Here is a 21,174-nt window from a genome sequence, read left to right on the forward strand (position 1 = left end):
GTGACACCGACTATCGCAACAAGCCTAGACAGCTGTCGGTGATTCTGACCTATACTAAAGTCTTGCATTGTGTAATCTCATGTTGCCGATCCATCGTTCAATGTGAACACTGCAGCATCTGAATGCTACCCCAGATAGTCATGGAGTGGGAAAAGAACAGTGAAGCAACTTCAACTTGCATTCAATCAAGCCTTCCTCAATGTCATGGGGATGCTTGTACAGGCGATGAATGGCCAGTGAGAACAGAACTCTCAGCCCAACTAAAAACCTTCTTAGGACATATTTATTTGTTTTGTCACTTTTTTACTAGTTTTTAAAAGTTTACCATTTATCTTTTACATTTTTGTATTTATATATTTTTATGTAGCTCATATATACATTTTTACACTACACATGTTTGCACATTGTTTATCGTTGGCTCGGTTTACTTTTTAACTTAAAAAAAATGTCTTGTGTATATATTTTGTGAGCTGCATACTGTGGTCAACATTGTCTCTCACACAATCACCTTCAGCACCATGGAGAGCACCACCAGAAAAGGCCACAAGGAAGGCTAGGTTTCAAGGCAACACAGTGTGACGTCGCAGGGTATTCAGTTGGATCAGGAACTTTGAACAGCAGAAAATTGCTGCCTGTCATTTATGTACACCTCGCGCTGTAACAGGTGTTTCCCCATTCTAATTGCTTCATGGAAGGAAAATGCGTACCCGTCTAATTGACCCAAAACCTTTGCCTTATGGACATGAGTCAACACCACTGCAGAAACGTGTTTCCTCACGTCCGGATGTCATGAAATCTTGACCACAAGCATCGAGTGCGACATTTCTATTTTCGACCAGGGAATAAAGTGTACATTAAGAAGTCTGTACATCTACCAAAAGTTTATCCGAAGTTCACTCCTCCAATTGAGGTCAGGAAGAAAATTGGTCCTTACAATTACCTCTTGGATGACGGAAAAGAGTGGCTAGCATCGTGTCTTGAACCCGTGCCAATGAGAGAGCTGGATAATGGAATGACAGCCAATGCTGAAAACTTGATGCCCTCTGATGTCCATTGTCTGGAAATTTAGTGTTTTCTGAAGCTGGTTTAAGAGAACAACGTCAAAGACGTGAGCCAGGTTGGCCAAATGATTATGTTTATTAGTCACAAAAATGTAAATGGACGTTGCACATACATCATACACATACATGAAAGTCAAGTGCTGAATAGTAATTGAGTAGTTGGTTCATATCGCTAGTTACTTTAAATGCTCTTTTGTATTAATTTCATGTGTTGCTTTATGTGATTCATTATGGGTGACATTGTTGTAGAATTGATTGTAGTTCTTGATTCTGTTCCGTGTTACTTTTTGGTTACAGGAGCATCAATCAACTAAAAGGGGATTCTGTGGTGTTACATTAATGTACCGCTAGGTGGCACTCGAACTACTTCAGTTGCATAGAGAGATAGGAGATCAGAAGAAGAAGTTAAGATATGCTGAGCTGCTACATGCATGTTATCCTGAATGTGTTAGCCGTTAATAAAGTTACTTAAAGGAATCTACAGTTTCCAGCTTCTTGTCTACATTAAGACATAACATGTTGATATTCATATTTTATCGTATTCATATTTTATTGTATATTTAATTGTATTAAGACTTAAGGCGGTAGCAAGACTTGGTGTTGACTGGCCCCTGAAAAACAAGAGGTTTTGTCTGTCAGTAAATTAGATAAAAAGCGGGTACAGCCTCAGAGTCAAGGGTTGCCATTTTTTCCCGATTTACATTCAGAGGAGTCCAAATCGTGGAAAAAGCCTTACTTATCTCTTATATCTTCCATATCCTCAAATGCTTTGAATGTGATAGGAGCTAGTTTGGCTCCATTTCAGCACTGGTAGCCACAGAGACACCTGTGGATAAATCTATCAGGCTTTAAGGAGAAAGATAAGACTGTGCTGCTTGATGCACCTCTCTCCTCCGAAGGCCTCTTTGGTGGTGCGGTCGACATAGTTATCGACTGTTTTAAGGGGACAAAACAGCAGGCTGCGGCATTACATAAATTTCTACCTCGCCGCTCTTACCCCCAGGGGTCTGCAGTCCAAGGACAGCCCCAGCCTATAGGCAGCAGCAGAAACAGAGTGTAGCTACTCATACTCCCCCTCAGAGAGCATGCAAGGCATGCCCCCTCAGAGGCAGCAACCTCCTAAACCATCTAGACAGGTGAAACCGGTGGAGAGAGCTTCCAAATCTCATACCATGGCTCCTCTCGACGATAGAAAAGAGTTACAGGATTCAGTTCGTTTTACGCCCTCCAAATTTCAAGGGGGTGTTTTCCACCAAGGTAGACCCCGAAAAGGATAGGGTTTTAGAAAGGGAAGTGTTGTCTCTCTTGGTGAAAGGGGCCATAGAGTATGTAAAGTCTAAACTTTTTCAGGTTCACTTTCGGGGCCAATGCTTACCAATATCAAGTTCTTCTATTTGGCCTTGCTCTTTCCCCACGCACCTTCACAAAATGCATGTATTCAGCCCTTGCTCCATTGAGACTTCAAGGGATCTGCATACTACATTACATTGACGACACTGGTTAATATTAACTCATTCTCGCGAGATGGTAGTTCGACATCGAGATCTCGTTCTCAACAACATGAAGGGTCTGGGGTTAAAGCACAATGCCAAATTGTCGAATCGATCCTGACAGGGGGGTCCATCAAGTTAGGTCATGCCTACACTGTCAAGCATTTAAAAAAAATATTGGATCTAATTGCGGCAGCGTCCAACGTAAATCCTTTTGGCCTCCTGCATATGATACATTTACAGTGGTGTCTAAAAGGCAAAGGGTTTTTCCCCGAGAGGCAAACCGTTCGGTATGATCAGGGTTACGCGCAGATGCCTTCGTTCCCTGGTTATATGGAAGACACCATGGTTTCTGATCAAGGGTTGAAATTGGGGGCACAGTGTCACAGGAGGATGGTGACGACGGATGTATTCCTTTATAGGCTAGGGGACAATAGTGGAAGGTCGCTCAGCCAGTGGGCTGTGGAGAGAGCAGCATCACAAACTGCACAAAAATTGCCTGGAGATGTTAGCTGAACTACAAGCACTGAGCTACTTCCTGAGCCAGTCCTCAGAGGTCATCATGTTCTAGTCAGAACAGGCAATATGACAGTGTTCTCTTACATAAATCATCAGGGGGGCCTGAGATCACGCCCCTTTCTACAGACTGGCACACCAGGTTCTCCTATGGGCCAAGGAGAAGTTTACATCGCTAAGGGCGATGTACATCCCTTGAGTCCAGAATGTGGGAGCAGACATGCTGTCAAGGCAGAGGCTGAGGCCAGGTGAATGGAGAGCAGATAAGATCGATAATATTCTCTCTTTGGGTGTCTAGAGGGTAAATTAAGTTCTGTATACAATCTTAATTAGAAAGTTAGAAAGTTTTTAAAGATTTGATATTAAGATCTCTGTTAAGTTTATAAACTGTTTATTTGCAGTTTCCTAGTGACCATGCACCAAACCCCTCTCACATCTCAACCTTACATTAACATGACAGGAAGTGCATAAAACTGTCCAAGAAAAGAAAAAAACATGTCAGTGGTGCACCCTACAAGTCTATGTTTCAGAGCTGGACTGTCAGATGTAGATTAAATATCAGATGTTCTCTACAAACATTTAGCCAAAATGCTTCACAATAAAGATACAGTAGCACAGATAAGAACAGTAAGCACCAGAAGTTATCTATATTAAAAAATATTTTATGCCATTCAAAATAAAAAATATTTAAATACTTTTTAAATAATAAAGAGGACACAAGTAAACAAAAACATTCAGTTTTCCCAACCAACAAATACAGTCAGATAAACAACACACACAGGGGCCTCATGTGTCCCGCATATCTCACGGAGGAGATCGGGAGCTGAAGAGGACGAGCGGCAGGACTGACGAGAGAGGAGCGGGCCCGGACATTTGTTAAGTTTTTATTTATGTTAAGTCTCTTTTCCTTCTGTTATTGTTTATTTTATTTTATTAAAGTTTGGTAAATGTCACTGGTTCCCCCCTCCTTCCTTCCTTTTATGGATCTTTATTACATGTACGTACGCACAAAAGTTTTCAGATCTATAAAACCATGCATTCGCCAGCATGGGCAAAAATCCTATTGTACATCCCAGGCACATACGCAGCATCTCCACCCCATCTCAATCCACGTTACACAATGTTTAACACCGTCAGACGTACATTTTATACAGATTAGCCTATAAATGCGATTTATGAGATAAATATTACATGGCTAAAAATTATCCAGTGTCGTTGAAATATTTAACAATAAATATATATAAAAAATATAGTCCTTAGATAAAGATTTTAGTAATATCATTCTTTTCCGCGGTCCAAATATTATTGAATTGTTTAAAAATAGAAATCATAATAGATTTATCCAGTTTGCTGATATTGTGAACATCTTTTAGCTATTTTAGTGAAAACAAGATACACTGCGATGTAACCCACAATTGTCTGACTCAGCTTATTTTTAAAAGTTTAAGTGCAATTTTTATCGTTTCCTGTAAATTATCCTTCAAATACAGTGGACTTTCTCATAATGTTCTGGAAATACCTTCACACGACATTAACCTCTAGCTGTGGTTGTACAGAAAACTATTATCATAAGAACCTTTCAAACCGAGCAAGGGACCTTTCGACTGCCGAGTCCAGCAGGTCCACCATAATATTGCAGTAAGTGTGCATCATTGATCATTGTTCACACTTAATATTTATATTTTCTCATAACCTGGGACATTGTGCACCTTTAACATGCAGTTCTGCCATTGAAACATAGCATGCCACATAAAGTGATCAAGCACATCCACTATAAATATGTCTAAATGTACATAAATTTTTGTTTAACTTTTGCAGTATATCTTAAGTATTTACTTACTTTAAAAGTGGAATATTTAATGTAGCTGTGTATATCAAAATGAAAGCAGAGTTAAAAATCCTTGTCTACTTCATTACTTTTTCACTCCAGGAAAAGAAGCGTACACACAGTCAAGAGCATATGTACTAGTGCGCGCATATTTACGCCAAGTTATTTTTTTCAAATCCGGGTGGAAAACAGCGTATGGACATTTCGATGCGCATTTTGTGTGTACGCCTCGTTTATAGATCAGGTCCTAGTTCTTTTAGTTATGAGCAGGGCTGTATGTGCAGTGTTAGCGCCCCCTGGCTGTGGAGCTGCAGTAAGTTGAGAAACTCTTTTGGCATTGAGTGAAAACCCCGTTTGGGTCCAACATTGTCGAAATAATGATGTGGAACCTCTTGCTGTTGCAAATTGATGTCAAATGGCCAAAATCCATAAACGTGTACGTGATCGCACAGCTCCAGTGCCACATTAATTAACATAAAACCTGTGGAGAGGCGGAACACTTTCAAGCCACGCCCCTTCCAGAAACCAGCCAATTTCTTAAGGTAGTTCGGTGAAAAGAAGACGACTTGCTGGTGAGGTCTGATAGGCCGGAGCACCTTGAGTGTGTTGATGGCTACTTGAGTGTACGGTGAAAATGCAAAGGCTGGAATGATGATTGATGAGTTACCGTACTCACTCACACGCTGCACTAATGGATCTGGATTAACTTTTATGTTCCCAAAGCTGTAGAGATACATACAAGAGACATATTCAAAGATTCTCTTAAACAATTTTCTATATTTTCTAAAGAAAAAGAACAAGCCAAATTAACTGTTTGCTATGCTCAAAATTTGCGAACAAATGCCGTTACATGATGTACTGTAGCAGACAAAACAGTATTTCAGCATATCAAAACTGGTATAATTTACTATTGCATTAATCATATAACATACTGTATATTCTAAGGCAATAGGATTCTCACCGTTTGAGTTGACTGGGATTAACGGTGAGCAGATCAGTCTTTAACCCAACATCACTGTCATTAATAGGAGGCATGTTAAACCTATAGAAAAAAAGACAAGGATGATATATAGAGGGAAAGACAGACGTTAAAAAGAATGGGTCTTATTAAATTAATATTTACTAAAGTCACATTCAAATAGATTTGGCTTTGGAACACAAAAGAGGTTTTAAAAAAGGTTCACTTGGCTCTTTTCTAATACACTAAAAGCATGTTGTGAACAACAAATGTAAAGATTTCCTTCTATTCAAACATCTGGTTATGAAATATGTTCTTACCTTATACATATAGTGACTTAAACCTCTGGCTGTTCTTAACATCTAAGAACTGCTATTTTTCTATATGCTGGGAAGGAATTTGCACAGCACGGACAATAATGTGGCATCATGGGAAATATCTTTACCTGATGACATAGTCTGCACTGTCAATCTCTCTTCCACAACTACTGTTCTTCAGAATCCCTCCACTGCCCACTACCGCACAACGGCCGAGAGCTTTCTTACTCCAGGGAAACTCCTTTAAAGAAAAACAAAGCATACCTGTATAATGCATTATAAAAGTTGTATTAATTAGCCCTTGTGATGCACCTTATAATGCATTGTGATGTCTTATGAATAATTGTAACTACAGTAACTACAACTTAGTTAATACATTATAACACTTATCAATTCCTTGTTACACTTGTGTTTTTTCAACAGGGATAGCACAACCAAATAGCTGTTGGAGGACTGAAAGTGGGCAGCCACTGTCTAACATGTATGTCAAATGTTAGTGAGCGATTTTTTAAACATCATAGTCTTTTAAGAGGCATCTACACTTAGGAAATGAAAGTTGCAGCATATTTTTTAAACGGGTGGTGCAATGGTGTGTCATGAATTCTGACTTCTTAACAATGTTAAAAATGTTGTCTTCTCATGCTTAATAAGACGTATTACATAGTATTTCTGTGCTTGATACACTCCCCCAGTGTTCGTACAGGTTTCAGAGAGTGTTTTGCGAACATGAAAAATCATTACACAACAACTTTTCTTAGTCCCTTCTTGGACAATTCTCACCGGAAAGCATGCAGCACGCCTGCGCATCAAGCATGGAGAGCGGGAGAAGCAGCATGTGCACAAGTCACTTACATTTGTGCGCAGGAGAGAGATATAGAGAGTGAGAGCACTATGTTTGCGAAGTTCAGCTGTGTTGTTTGTTCGCTGCATTTGGGTTTTGAATGTTATATAAATGGTGGATATAATGCTGGAGATTGTTGGAAACTGATAGGTGGAGCGGCGGTCCTAGCGCTAAAAGATGCTGGACATGAACTGCACGCGGTGAGTGAAACTGATGTCTGTGATTTCTTGGCAATGTGTGCGCACGTGCTTTAGTTTCGCCCCCTCCTCCCCATAAGCGTCACATGTTTTCTGAAATAATCATACAGCAGTATCTGTCTTTTATAAATGTGATCAGACGAAAGACTGCGAAAATATTTGAAGGGTGGGATACTATTCAGAAAGAACTTGAGACATACAGAAACTGTGTGAGTAAGGGACACTTTAATAAAACATCTCTTTTTTTTACTTGATTGTTCTTTTAAAATGCTGTATTGACCTGTACAAGCAGAGGAAGTTGACGCACACATACCCGAGGCAGCATGTCATGAATGGCATCATTTATTTTGTAACTTCTTTGTGAGTTAACTTCAAAAGGAATTCCCTCATCGACAGCTGTGTTCTGCTTTGTCAAGTATAAAACACCTGTTGCGTTACAGCAGTGATTCAGTCTGACTCTGTAAATACAGCCACAAACGGATAGAGAAAATGTATATAATTTTTTTTATACAGAATTAGTGTATTAGTTTCACATTGCATTTTTTAACAAAATAGTTTTGTAAATGATCCAACATTTATTGTTGTTACTTGTCTGAGCCTTTATTTCTAGCCCTGTTCAACATTACAATAATGTCACCTTCCATATGCCGGTATTAATAAATCATCACATTTACATATAGTTACCTATTCTTTTTTTCCAGTGAGACAAATTGATTGAACTATTTGAACAATATAGGTTAGCTTTAGCCAGGTATAAGATGTTACAAAAAAGTGGTGTGACAACATGATTTGTGTTTGAGATATATGATCTGGGGTGTATTTTGAGATGAAACTTCATAGGCATATTCTGTGCACCCCATATACTTTTTAATACCTTTGTAAGAATGAGCATACTAAGCATTCCAATTGATTTCGGGCTCAAACAACGACCTTAAACCTCTCCCTTAAACATTTGCATTTGAAACCAAAAGAAACAGACTGACAGCCATAACTGGTAATACGTGTTTGAGTGTTAAAATTCTTATACTGTTCATGTGAGTGGTAACATGTACACATTTGAATGTAAAGGTAGGTTGCAACATCTAGATTCTTTTTTACAATTCAATTATAAACTGTTTTTTAATTGTAAACCATAATAATACCAGTAATTAAATTATCTAGCAGCTTTACATAGCTTAAATGGATACAGTCATCTGTCATCATTTACTCACCTTCCAGTTGTTTCAAATCTGTATTTTTCTGATGTACACAGAAAAGGATATTTGGAAGTATGCTTATAACCAAACAGATTTCCCCCCATTGACTACCATAGTAGGAAAAAGAGCCTCGGAACTGTTTGCTGTCCTATGTTATTCAAAATGTCTTCTTTTGTGCAGAACAAAAACAAGTAATTTTCCTTGTTTTGGAGTCAATGGGGGGAAATCTGTTACAAGCAATGGGTGAAGTATTCCTTTAAGGATACCCAACATTACAGATGCAAAAACATAACAGACAGTAGTAAATTCAACACATAGCAGCATATATTCAAGCACAAAGACAATGTACACAACACTGAATGAGATACCCCCATTAGGAGAGGTGAAACCTGGGGACAGAGAGAAAGCCACAGTCAGAGGAATGAAATGATTGAGTTGGTTTGTAAAAGAGAAGCAGGTTACAGAGATAGTGATGAGCAAAGCCACATATGTGAAAATGCAGTTTTGGTGTCTTTTTCTATCTTTAGTTTCAGAAAGTTGGTTACTTAGTAATTTAATTAACACAAACAGAAATTCCATTTATTTAGTATAAATTGGGATGTCATTAGATTTGAAATGACAGTAAAAAACATGTTGTTGTTTTAGATTCTGACCAAGGGTTAGTATGTTGAAAATGAATAATAATGGACCAAGAACTGATCCCTGAGGGATGCCTTGCTTTATTGGGACAGTAAGATTTAAATGTAAGTGTCTATCGGAGAGGTGAAGAAAAAGGAAAAGTCAGAACCAGAAATAAATAGAAAAGAAAGTTGTGACCGACACAAAGTAACTGGTTAAACAGGTAATTTACTACCCTCACAAAAGCCATTTCAGTGATGTGTGTTTGCTGTTAAAATCAAGGTTATTTGTCCATGCCTGAGGCCTGTTGCATGAACCTGATTTCAGTGGCTACCAGTACCATGTTATGTTTGGGTTAAGTTTGCATGAACTTAACACATGATTTTAAAATCATCCCTGTACTCGAGAGGAGTCAAATCTTAAAATAAATCATTGTTTATTTTATTCAATTGATGTAAAAGTGTTTTATGCTGTAGGAAAGAGTGTCGAGTGAGGATCAAACCTGTGTAACTCCTTCATGGTGATGTTGGACATGGGTGGACAGCTCATCAATGCTGAAAGATCCTCAGTGAAGCTTTTGAGATCAATTCTGAGACAGTCAACAACATTTTGTAAGAATCTTTTTCATTTCCTTTTCGTTTGACCAAATATGACTCTAAAGTATTCTACTTCATGTTTTGAGTAAATATATTTTTTGTATGGCTATTATTGAATACATTTAAAACAATGATTAAATCACAAAAAATATGTTTTGATGGCTGTGTTTATTTTTTGAGGACATCAGCTAAAATGTATTTCGAGAGGTACATTTGGTCATTTATTTCGAATCCATTAATAATGTTCATATGCATATACGTAACTTTTACTGTGATGGATTCTGTCATTGCACAAACCTATTTGAAGTGATGATGGAAAACCTGTTACGGAGCTCCAGGCAGTACAATGGTGGGATGGCATCTAAAACACTGAAGAATAAAAAACTGCTTTATATATTTTATAGCATCTATTTCTCAGTAGCAGAGGAAAGAATAGGACCATCAGCTTAAGTCTACACTCCTATTTTGTTGACTTGCACATCTGATTCACACTTTCTTTTTTACATTGATATTTAAAAATCAAGGGATAAAATGACTAAAGGTCATCGTGAGCATTGCAAAGTCAAGACAATACAATGGTATGTGTACACAATCCGTTTAGCCCAATACTTGATGGATTTTTCCAAAAAATGAAATAAATGAAAAGTCCATCTCCTAAAGGCAAGACGGAAGCTGAACCCCACCCCAACCCTAACATCACTGGCACGAAAGCAAATCGTACTAAAATGTTCGAATGAGACCGTGAAGTATTGTAATCGTCCTCTTTCATTTGATAGATTCTTTCTCCCATTTATGCTTCACATAATTTGACGTATGCTTTTACTGATTTGTATAAATCCATATAGATTCACACTTTCTAAATGACAGTAATAACAAAAAACATTTAACATACATTTAATATCTTACAGCATGATGGTTCGATTTTACTGTGAAGTTTCTATCAGTCTGTATCAGAACTACAGTGGATTCCATGCTACACGTGTGGGCAGAAAACCTGTTTTTCATTTTAATACAGATAAGTCAAAACTTCCCCTGTGACCTTACATTCATAGGCGTACAAAGCTGAACAACCAGTACAACAACTCCACTCCCCATCTATAGGAGTAGGTATTGCATGAAATCCGCAGATTATTTGAAATTCATCTTACCATTGTTCAGTTTGTCAAAGTCATCTATGTTGTGCAAAAAAGTCTGCCTCACCCACTAGTCCAGTATCAACAGCTTGAAATCTTCTCACATGGAAATACCATGAGAAATCATTTCATTATCTGACTCCCTACAGACAGGGAATATTTATTAGGGTTTGTATATCAGTAACTCAATGAGTTTTGTACCAGTATAGGTTTTGTTTCCAAAGTCCATTTAAATAAATGCTTTCTGTGCCGGTGGTTCTATTTGTTCAATACTGGTTGTTTTAGTTCTTGCGTAAATGATTAAACACAACTGTGATCGCTAAAGATATTTATTTGGACAGGCAATTTTTATGTCAGGTTGGGGCAGGTTAAAGCTACGTTTTCTTTAAAGAAATTTTCTGGACTTTGTTGCTATTTTCTACAGATTTTGAACATTTTCTAATCGTATAGTTCAAAGTAGACACAAATGACCTACTCAGTCTTAAACTGGTCTACATTTGTCTATGTTTACACATGTACAGTAACATACAAAATAATAGAACATAATATTTGGGCACATATCAACTGGTCTTTATGTTTACATTATAAAAAGTGTGAGATAAAGAAATGTGATAATACTAGTTTAGTTACAGAGACTAAAATAGTTTCTTCTGAATGTGTTATTGGCAGAATCGTCATAGGGTGTGTAAAGCTCCGCAAAGCCGGCACCACTTTAAAAAACGAGTCTGTCTTGATAAGCACTTGATAACTACGACATTGATGATAAAATAACAGACATATGTTTAATTGATTTCACATCTGTAACCAAGCAACATTACCTGAATACATTTATGTTAAGTTATAGTTTGCACATAATCTTTCGGAATAGGAACCAAACAGGAGCAGGGGAGTATGATGGTAAATGCAGAATAAATGCAGAATAAGTTAAATAGGGAATAAATCATTGAAATGTAGAAAATATAGTATGGTATTTCAAACAAATCTGAGCTTGTGGTCTGCCGGTAGGTGCACCTCCAGGCAAAAAAGTGAAACTACGTATGCCTACACCCTTCAAAGAGTTCCTTTCAAGGGCTCACGCAGCCCTTCAAAGGAAGTTGGGCATAGGGATGCCCACATCCATTTGGAAAATTGCCTTTTCCTTCACTTTAAAAGCCGTTTCATGGGAGACAAAACATGGAAACTTCAGATTTTATGTATTTGATAGTAATGCATATTCAAAGCTGGTTTTACTAACCCCACAATATTTTATAAAATATAAATTCTTGCACTTACATATCATCATCACTACGAATGGTAAAGCCGATTATTTTTTAATAAGACGTAAAATAAACCATCTTGAAGAAATGCTGCCAGGCGAATGTTAGGCTACGTTATCAACTAGTGACCATTTCAACCTATATTTAACAGTGCTTGAGCACATAAAGACGAGCACACTGGTCAAAAGTGAAATGTTAAAACACAGTGTTAAATGTATCTCTTACCTTGTCGTCGTGTTTATTTCGAAGTAAATGACGAAAAGACTCGTAAAGATGACCACAACTGTCAGCAGTGTGAAGACCCGTTTAAGACACCTCTGGTCCATCTGAATGTCCGGCTGTAGTGAGGCTGAAAGTGGGTTTAAATATCAGACGAAACGGCATCGAGTGTTTGCTTCTTCTTCTCCTTTTTCGTTGTCGGTCTGTATGTTTGGGGGAGATGCGACAGAAGAGGCGGAGCGTAACACCTGACAGCAGGTGCAGTAAGACACTGTTTGATCATATTAAATGAACGTGGATCAAACAATTACCAGAGATTCACTTGTTTGGAAATCGAGTCTGTTAAACACTTGATAACACCGATGGTGTAAATCTACCTTAGTAGCCTACTGTAGTTAAGTACACTTCTTGAGTATATGTGCTTTACTTGAGCATTCTTTTTTCTAAATACTTGTGAACATAACTTCACTACATTTGAAAGAAAAATGTACTACGTTTTACTCAACTCCATTTTTAAAAAGGTCCTAACGTAGAATACTCGTTTCTATATCGTGGGTTGTCCTGTTTGCACAATTTTTGATAACTTTCAATGTTGCCAGTGGCGGTTTTAGGCACGGGCGAACCGGGCAGTCCCGGGGCGGCATTTTTTCATTTCACATGGGGGGCGGCACCGGTACGAGCAGTGAATAAAAACACTGGGCCGCCGCGAAGCAGTTTTCTATTATCTATCATTCATTCATTGTGTGGGGAATCGGCAAATTGGCGCCCCTGCATGCTGAGAAGGTGCCGTGTGTGTGAAGGGGAAAGGGGATGGGCGCACGCAGGGGATAGTTCACCTCTGGGTGTTCACGAAGGCGAAATAAGCATTATGAGCGAGTGATTAACATGTTAAGTCAATTCAAAGACTCGATGACCTACTTGCGTTGCGATTCGCGCGAATGAGGCGATTGAGCTTTCGCGTGATTCGCGCGAGTTGAAAAATCTGAACTTTGGCGAAAATTCGCGCTGCCCATCAGGTGTTGCTCTATACTGCCGTGATTATTTACATTTAGTCATTCAGCAGAAGCTTTTATCCAAAGCGACTTACAAAGAGTTCAGGGAGCAATATAGCCTGTCATACAAAGAGCAGTATAGGTGCTAATACAAAGTTAGTTTCAACAAAAGCTTGACCACTACCTGTTGAGAGAAGTGTTAGTGTACGTGTTTTTTTTGTCTGTCAGGTATTCGCCGAAGATGTGCGTTATTTGGAAGAAATTATTATGATTTATGACGCGAATTCAATTAGTGGGCTAAAGTCAGTCACACCACCTCGACTTTCTTCCAAATAACGCACATTTTATCCATAATGCAATGAATACAGGCCTATAGTTCCTGCACATTTTGGTTTTTCTGAATTGTGTGAAAAGGCTAATAAAAAATAAGTAATATAAACGATTATGGCCGTGACTCGTTTCCTGAGTGACAGTGTTTGGGGGGCGGGGGGGGATCTGTAGATTGTCGAGTGCCAAATAAACAGAGATGGACAGGAAAAGGTCAAAGCCATCAGGTGCACAAAAAAAAACAAATTTGTGCAATTGAGAAATATAATTTTCTCTTTCACTTATGTAGTTTTAAAAAATATGACGGTTTGTCATCATTTTATGTGTGCGCTGGGGGCGCTCAAATGTGGTCTCGCCCGGGGTGCAATTCAATGTAGAACCGCCACTGAATGTTGCCAAGTAAAAATCATAATGGAAAAAAATGCATGTGGGCCAAAGCATGTTTGTGTTTTTATTTATTTAAGAATTATAAAGAAATGGTATTCCAAAAGTTTGGAGATCATCATCAGGCTGTCTCTTCACCGCAGGTCTCTTCTTTTTTTCTGATGGTGTGTGTAGTGTAGCACAAAACACAGTCCCTGTCAGGTTCGACCTTCAAACTTCCTTCAAACCTTGATCAAGGAAGGGTGTCTTCAAACACATTCCCAACATAAATGTGACTTGCTGACTATTGTTTATATTGTTAAAAGGTCATTTTGTTCACACACCTAAGAGATTTAATCAGTCGATCAGCTTCCTTATTGGTTCAATTCCTTTTCGCTTAATACAATAACTATGCAAATATTATAATTTCTTTTCAGAAATCTTTAGATTAGTGTTGCAGGAATATGGGCAGTGCTCCTTTAAGAGTGTGGGATTCGTAGTCCAAATATGGAAAGGTTTTGTGGGTAATGTTGTGCGGGAGAGTAACGTGTTAAGAATGCCGTGCGAGCATCTATGAGAACGTGGAGACTGTTGTTTAAAAACCAAATAAGTTGTGAAACCACCCGGGAATAAAACGACTGTTGTGAGGTATGGACTTTCGCATTACGAGATTAAAAGATCTGCCTCGATATAACTTTGTCGACTCATCCTTGTGAGAAATGGACCAGAGTTTAACGTTACAGTTGTCCGTGACCAGGGAGGTGGACTAATAAAAAGTAACATTGGGGGCATCGTTCGGGATCTCTTGCATGTGGTGAGTCGCATGGATATTTTCGATTCTAAAGGCGAAGTTTATGAAGTCGCGAAAAGATGAGACAATACGCACATGTTAATCCGGGTGGCCACGTGAATGCTACGATGCCAACAGAGCATGATGACAAACGAACGTCTATGTCATTTTCGGATTGGTTAAGCGAATTAAGTGCTCAAGCATTAAATAATGACAGTAAAAACCCCTTTGCACAGAACGATACGGCATGCTCGCAAGCAGCTACAGCCAAAACGCCCACGTACTGTTATGAACCGGCTGTTTCACCACGAACAGTAACAGAAACCAATCCTTTCAAAAGTAGAGTGGGAAATGAGATACAAGACAGTGGAATTGATACGCAGTGCTATGTGCAAAGTACACCAGCAAACTTAAAATTTCGACAGGATGTGTACAGTGAACAAACAAACAGAGTTATTTCCCAGAGCATGCCCGTAATGCATCCTAAGCCCTGCCAACGTGCTACCTATGCAGCCCCGCATGTTGTGAATGACCATGAGAGTAATACTGTGTGTACCAATGATGACGAGCATTGTTTTCTTGAGCTGAATAGATCCAGACAACATAGAAAGAAGCTACGCCAGATGTTCTATGACCCATCATCAGACAGTGGTGAGGAATTCAGTCATGTAAAAGAAAGAATACCAACGCTCCGACCAGGTCAGTTTGATGGTTCCATTCCTTGGAGGGAATTTGTGAATCGCTTTGAAGATTGCGCCAGAGCCAACCACTGGTCGGATAGAACAATGACGGTGCAGATGAGGTTCTGTTTAGTGGGTGCTGCAGGCGCTGTGATTCACAAAAACCCCAGATCAAGCCGATGGAATTATGCCCGCATAGTGGAGGAAATGGAAGCTGCATATGGGCCGTCATCAGAACACGCTGCTGCCATTGGAATTGAACTTAGGCACAGAGTCCGTAAAGCAGGTGAGCCACTTCATGTATTGAGAGATGAGATATATGAGAAAGTCTCCATTGTCTATGCAGATCGCACCGAGAGAGAACAGGACTCCATCAGTGTTGAGGTGTTCACTAATGCTATGGGAGATGCTGACATTGTACAGAGGCTGCTGGAAGAGCGTCCACGCACACTGGCCCACGCTTACGAGATTGCACACAGGTATGAAACCACACGTCGCACAGCCACTAGTGTAACACAGCTTATGCAATCTGCCACAAGACCAGCGGAGCGGAGAACCAGAGCTGCTGCGCTACGGGAGTGCCCTAACCAGAGTGAAAGCGACGAGGAGAACCTTGTGTTACCAACCCCTGAATGGAGACAAAAACACAAATACACACCTGTGAAAACCAGAGCACAAAACTTCAAGCGAGGGAAAATAAACTGGGGAGAAATTGTCTGTCACAACTGCCAGGGCATCGGTCACATGATGCGGAACTGTCCTTCACCGAGGCTCAACCTGCAACGTGTAGCTCCAGCACTACATCGAACCCCAGAAACTCAACCTACCTCAGAAGTTCTCAGAGTCAAGGGGAGCGGTCCTGAAATGTGCATACACACTCTGCTGTATAACATGGAAATGTGCGTCCTTTTAGACAGTGGAGCTAGGAGAAACGTATTGCCTCGGCACTGCTATGAGAACATTACAGCTGATGTCAGACCCCCACTCAGGCTATCCACCATACAGGCACTGCAGGGAATCAGCTCTTTGAATGTCGATGTTCTTGGTGAGGTTGATGTTCCAATTCAAATAGGAACTCACACGGTCAGTGTTAATTTCATTGTAGCAGATGTAGCAGAGGGAACGGAAGCCATTCTGGGACACCCATTTCTGGAACAGGCCAAAGCACGTCTTGATTTCGGTAGCCGAAGAATCATACTGTTCGGCGAACAGATACCCTACTTCACTCCGAAGGACAGACCCAAAGTACATGTGGTGCGGATTGCACGTACTACTGTTCTGGAAGCGGGACGTGAGTATATTGTGCCTGGCAATGCACACTTCCGGGAGCATGTAGAGGGCAACGTGCTGCTGAGTCCTACTAAGGGTTTCATGGAGAAACATCAGGTGCTTGTGGCGAGGATTGTGGTTGATGCCCAGCGAGATAATCAAATCCCCGTCCGGCTATATAACCCTGGCCCTGCTGATGTGAAGATAAAGAAGGGAGTCGTGGCGGGAGTTCTCCAGTTGGCAGATGTAGTAGCACCCACTTCATCAGTATCGCCTGCAGATTTAATTCACACAACGGTTCCAAGCCACTTACAGTCAATGTATGCAGAGAGTGTCACAGGCTTAAAAGAGGTAGAACAGCATGATCTCGCAAAGCTGCTTATTGCTTATCGTGATATTTTCTCCTCTGGCCCAACAGACCTCGGTCGCACAAACCTGGTACAGCATGACATCCAGACCCGCCCAGGTCATCCTGTGAAGCAGCCCTCTCGTCGAATGGCGTGTGAGAAACAGAGAGATGCGGACAGACAAATTCAACAGAACCTGGATTCTGGTCTAGCCTCTGTAAGCAACAGCAGCTGGGCTTCACCGATTGTAATGGTGCAGAAGAAAGACCAAACATATCGGCTGTGTGTGGACTACCGAGCTTTAAATGAGCGCACTATTAAAGATGCCTACCCACTCCCGCGTATCCAAGACACGTTGGACACGTTGTCTACAGCCAAATGGTTCAGCACTTTAGATTTAGCCTCAGGCTACTGGCAGGTGGAATTAACCCCTGAGGCAAAGCGGGCTGCTGCGTTCTGTAGCAGGAAGGGGCTGTTTGAATGGAATGTCATGCCATTCGGGCTTTGCAACGCCCCTGCGACGTTCCAGCGCTTAATGGATCGCGTCCTGGCTGGAATGCAGTGGGAGACATGCCTAGTCTATCTGGATGACATCATTGTGCTGGGGAAGGATGTGAAGGAAATGATCCATCGATTGTCCCAAGTATTTGAAAGATTGCGCCAAGCTAATCTGAAACTCAAACCATCTAAATGTTGTCTTTTTCGCCACCAGGTAGCTTACCTAGGGCACATCGTCTCTGAGCATGGCATCGCTACAGACCCGCAGAAGGTGCAGAAAATTTGTGAATGGCCCCCACCAACAACCGTTCATGAGGTGCGGCAGTTTGTAGGTCTAGCCTCTTACTACAGACGGTTTGTAAAGGACTTTGCCACAATCGCTAAACCCCTTCATGATCTCTTAAAGAAGCACGCCCGTTTTCACTGGACTCCTGAGCACCAACAAGCCTTCAATAGACTCAAAGAGCTGCTTACCACTGCTCCTGTGTTAAGCTACCCAATGGATAGCGGTGACTTAATTCTCGACACGGATGCCAGTAACTTTGGCATCGGGGCTGTGCTGTCTCAGCTCCAGGAAGGAGAGGAGCGAGTCCTGGCTTATGGTAGCCGGAGTTTAACGCCCACTGAACGAAATTACTGCACTACCAGGAGAGAGTTGTTGGCCGTTGTGGAGTTTACATCACGTTTTCGCCAGTACCTGCTTGGCAGATCCTTTACCATACGCACCGACCATAGCAGCCTGCAGTGGCTCATGAAGATAAAGGAACCAGAGGGACAATTAGCACGATGGCTGGAGAAGCTGGGAGAGTATGACTTCAAGGTTGTGCATCGCCCTGGACGACACCACGAAAATGCAGATGTGCTGTCCAGACGTCCTTGTCGTTCAAACTGTCCCTGCAACCTTAAAGAGCCCTGCCCTAGTAAACCACAATTCTGTCACCAGGCCGTGCAGTGTAACTTAAATGGTAGTTCTGTAGACCATGAACATGAAACATCAACCTCACGGTCCTGCTCAGTGGGGGTAGTTCAACCCATCAGTACTGCCAGTGTCACCTCACCCTTCGGGTGGAGTCCTGAGGAGCTGCGTTCTGCCCAGGAGGCTGATGCTGATATAGTGCCCATTAGACATGTGCCGATTTTCGGTAATTCAATAAATCACGATAATGAATATACACAATATTGTTATCGTGGGCACTTCAAAATACCGTAAAAAATAATAGATCCGAATTTTTATTTTTAGAACGTGCATTACAGCTTATTTTCCATCAACCGCTTGAGCAAACACTGCGTATATGCTGCGCAGAACACGTGAGCGCACCCGGATGTAAACAGTGTTCACGTCACCAGTAGAATCACACTGCACGCAGTGCGCGCCACGGCCACTGACGCCGCAGTCAAATTCTCACATGAAGAAGAAGCATGGCGGAAGGAGGAACGCTGCCGACAATTTATCCCCCTTCTAAAAGGGTAAAGTCAGAGGTTTGGAAATATTTTGGGTTCCAAAAATAAATGCCAGGAAGCCCAACACAACTTTATAGTTGTGTATCGTTCTGTTTTTGCAAATGTTGTACTTTTGCAGTTTGCACATGATTCATTTTGATATAATTGTTCAGTTTACTTTTATATTTTATATTGTTTTATTTATATTTATTTGTATTTAAATGTTTGAGTTACTTTTAGTTCATTAAAAAGATATTCAAGTTACTAAAAGGACAACACTGAAGTTTTTCTTTTTTTAACCTGTTTCTCTTGTAAAATTACAATATCGTGATAATACCGTATACCGTGATAAATGCTCTCTCAATTAATCGCAGCATGAAAAAGTGATACCGGCACATGCCTAGTGCCCATCAAAAGGTGGCTGGAAGGAGGAGAACGACCATCCTGGGAGAGCGTGTCACCCTGCGGACCAGCTACCAAAGCCTATTGGAGCCAATGGAACAGGTTGTACCTAAGAGATGGCATCCTATTACGTCGGTTCTACCTGATGGAAGGCCCCGAGTTCTACCCCCAGATCATCTTGCCGCGAGTGTTTATGAAAAATGTCATGCATCATATGCACGAGGGACCTGTGGGTGGCCATTTTGGAGTGGAACGTACGTTGTCTCGTTTGCAGACAAGGTATTACTGGTATAAGATGAGGGAGGAAGTGACGCTGTGGTGTCGCACATGCACCAGCTGCGCAGCCAAGGCCCGACCAACAAAGAGACCTCAAGCACCTATGGGAACGGTGAGAGTGGGAGCTCCCATGGAAAGGATCGCTGCTGATCTGATGGGTCCCATGAATGAGACGGACCGATTCAATCGATACATTCTTGTAGTACAAGACTACTTTACCAAATGGGTGGAAGCCTATCCCCTTCCTGACGATCGTGCCGTTACTGTAGCAGAGACCATAGTTTCCGAATGGGTGTGTCGCTTTGGGACACCGCTGGCCTTGCACAGTGACCAAGGGTCCAACTTTGAGTCTGAGGTTTTCCAAGCAATGTGCAATCTGCTGGACATTGACAAGACTCGGACGACGCCTTTTCGCCCCCAATCTGATGGGCAAGTCGAACGGTTCAATGCCACCCTCCAGAAGATCCTGGCTACCACTTCAGAGCGTTGTCACTGGGAATGGGACCTCATGATTCCTTACGCTCTGATGGCTTATCGAGCCACCCAACACAGCGCTACAGGTTTCACACCGAACATGATGCTCTTCGGTAGAGAGGTAACGGAGCCCATTGACCTGGTGGCTGGAATGCCCCCCAACGAGACCTCTGCTCAGACCCCCCCACAACACATCGTTCACATGAGAGAAAGGTTGGAGCGGGCACACCAAATAGCCAGAGAGGCATTAGGTCAATCTGTGGAGCGTGCTAAAAGGCAGTACAACAAGGCAGTCATGAGAAAACAATACAAAATCGGTGATGTTGTGTGGTACCTCATAAAAGGGACGAAACGAGTAAAAAACAAAATCAGGAAGTTCCTTCCATCATATGAGGGCCCTTACTTCATTTTGGGGCACCTGGACGATCTTGTGTATCGCATTCAGAAGGGTCCAAAGACGAAAGTGAAAGTTGTCCATCATGACAAACTGAAACCTTACCATGCTCGGCAGCCGTTGGAGAACAGCTGGGTGTTCAAAGATTCTTGGCAGCCCCTGGAAGTGGCTCCTCCCAGCCTAGAAGATGATCCTAAAAATGTTGATTTAAGCCTAAACAACCTGTTTTCAGAGGAACTTGTGGACTGCATTGCCCAGGATGAAACACGCACTTTTGATACAACTTGTGATATGCCGATTACAGAGCTTGGGCCCGAGGAGGTTGAGCTCAGTGGGGGTAGCACAGTTCCACAGGAATTAACAGGGACTGTTTACGGTCAAAAGGGGGGAAGGCCCCTACGAGTCAAAAGACCGCCGGAGCGGTTTGGAGAATGGACTTTCTAAAATGTTTGTATTGTTCACATGCATTGTTCTGAAAAAAAAGCATGTCAAATGTTATATAACAAACCTGTCAAAGTAGTAATGTTCTCTCATGTAATCCGGGTGGTTTTTGTTATGCACTTTTAAGAAAATAATTTTGATTTACTGAAGTTGTTTCCTTGCTATACATCACTTTTGATAGTATGCATTGTTTTCTGTTGTTAACCCTTATTTCCACAGGACAATACAGAATTGACAAATTGATGCTAACCCATG

At 41.1% G+C, this 21,174-nt stretch overlaps 1 protein-coding gene across 1 annotated transcript; it reads right to left on the bottom strand.

The window, feature by feature from the left end:
• Positions 1-3,443: 3,443 nt before the first annotated feature.
• On the bottom strand, positions 3,444-12,435 carry LOC306906373 (alpha-2,8-sialyltransferase 8E-like). The gene is made up of 7 exons (XM_079477719.1): positions 12,233-12,435; positions 9,916-9,987; positions 9,525-9,611; positions 7,522-7,666; positions 6,299-6,411; positions 5,857-5,937; positions 3,444-5,618 (listed from the first exon to the last, which is right to left on the bottom strand). The coding sequence occupies exons 1-7, from the start codon at positions 12,331-12,333 to the stop codon at positions 5,156-5,158; spliced, it is 1,062 nt and encodes a 353-aa protein (XP_079333845.1). The 5' UTR covers positions 12,334-12,435; the 3' UTR covers positions 3,444-5,155.
• Positions 12,436-21,174: the final 8,739 nt, after the last annotated feature.

Source organism: Barbatula barbatula, assembly GCF_947034865.1.
Source record: "Barbatula barbatula genome assembly, chromosome: 17".
NCBI classification, from domain to species: domain Eukaryota; kingdom Metazoa; phylum Chordata; class Actinopteri; order Cypriniformes; family Nemacheilidae; genus Barbatula; species Barbatula barbatula.

Coding starts and splice junctions, on each gene's coding strand:
- LOC306906373 (XM_079477719.1), bottom strand. CDS start 12,333: ATGGACCAGAGGTGTCTTAAACGGGTCTTCACACTGCTGACAGTTGTG. Junction 6,412..7,521: donor TTCATGACATGCTGCCTCGG/GTATGTGTGCGT, acceptor TTTTCTTTAAAG/GAGTTTCCCTGGAGTAAGAA. Junction 5,619..5,856: donor AATCCCAGTCAACTCAAACG/GTGAGAATCCTA, acceptor GTATCTCTACAG/CTTTGGGAACATAAAAGTTA.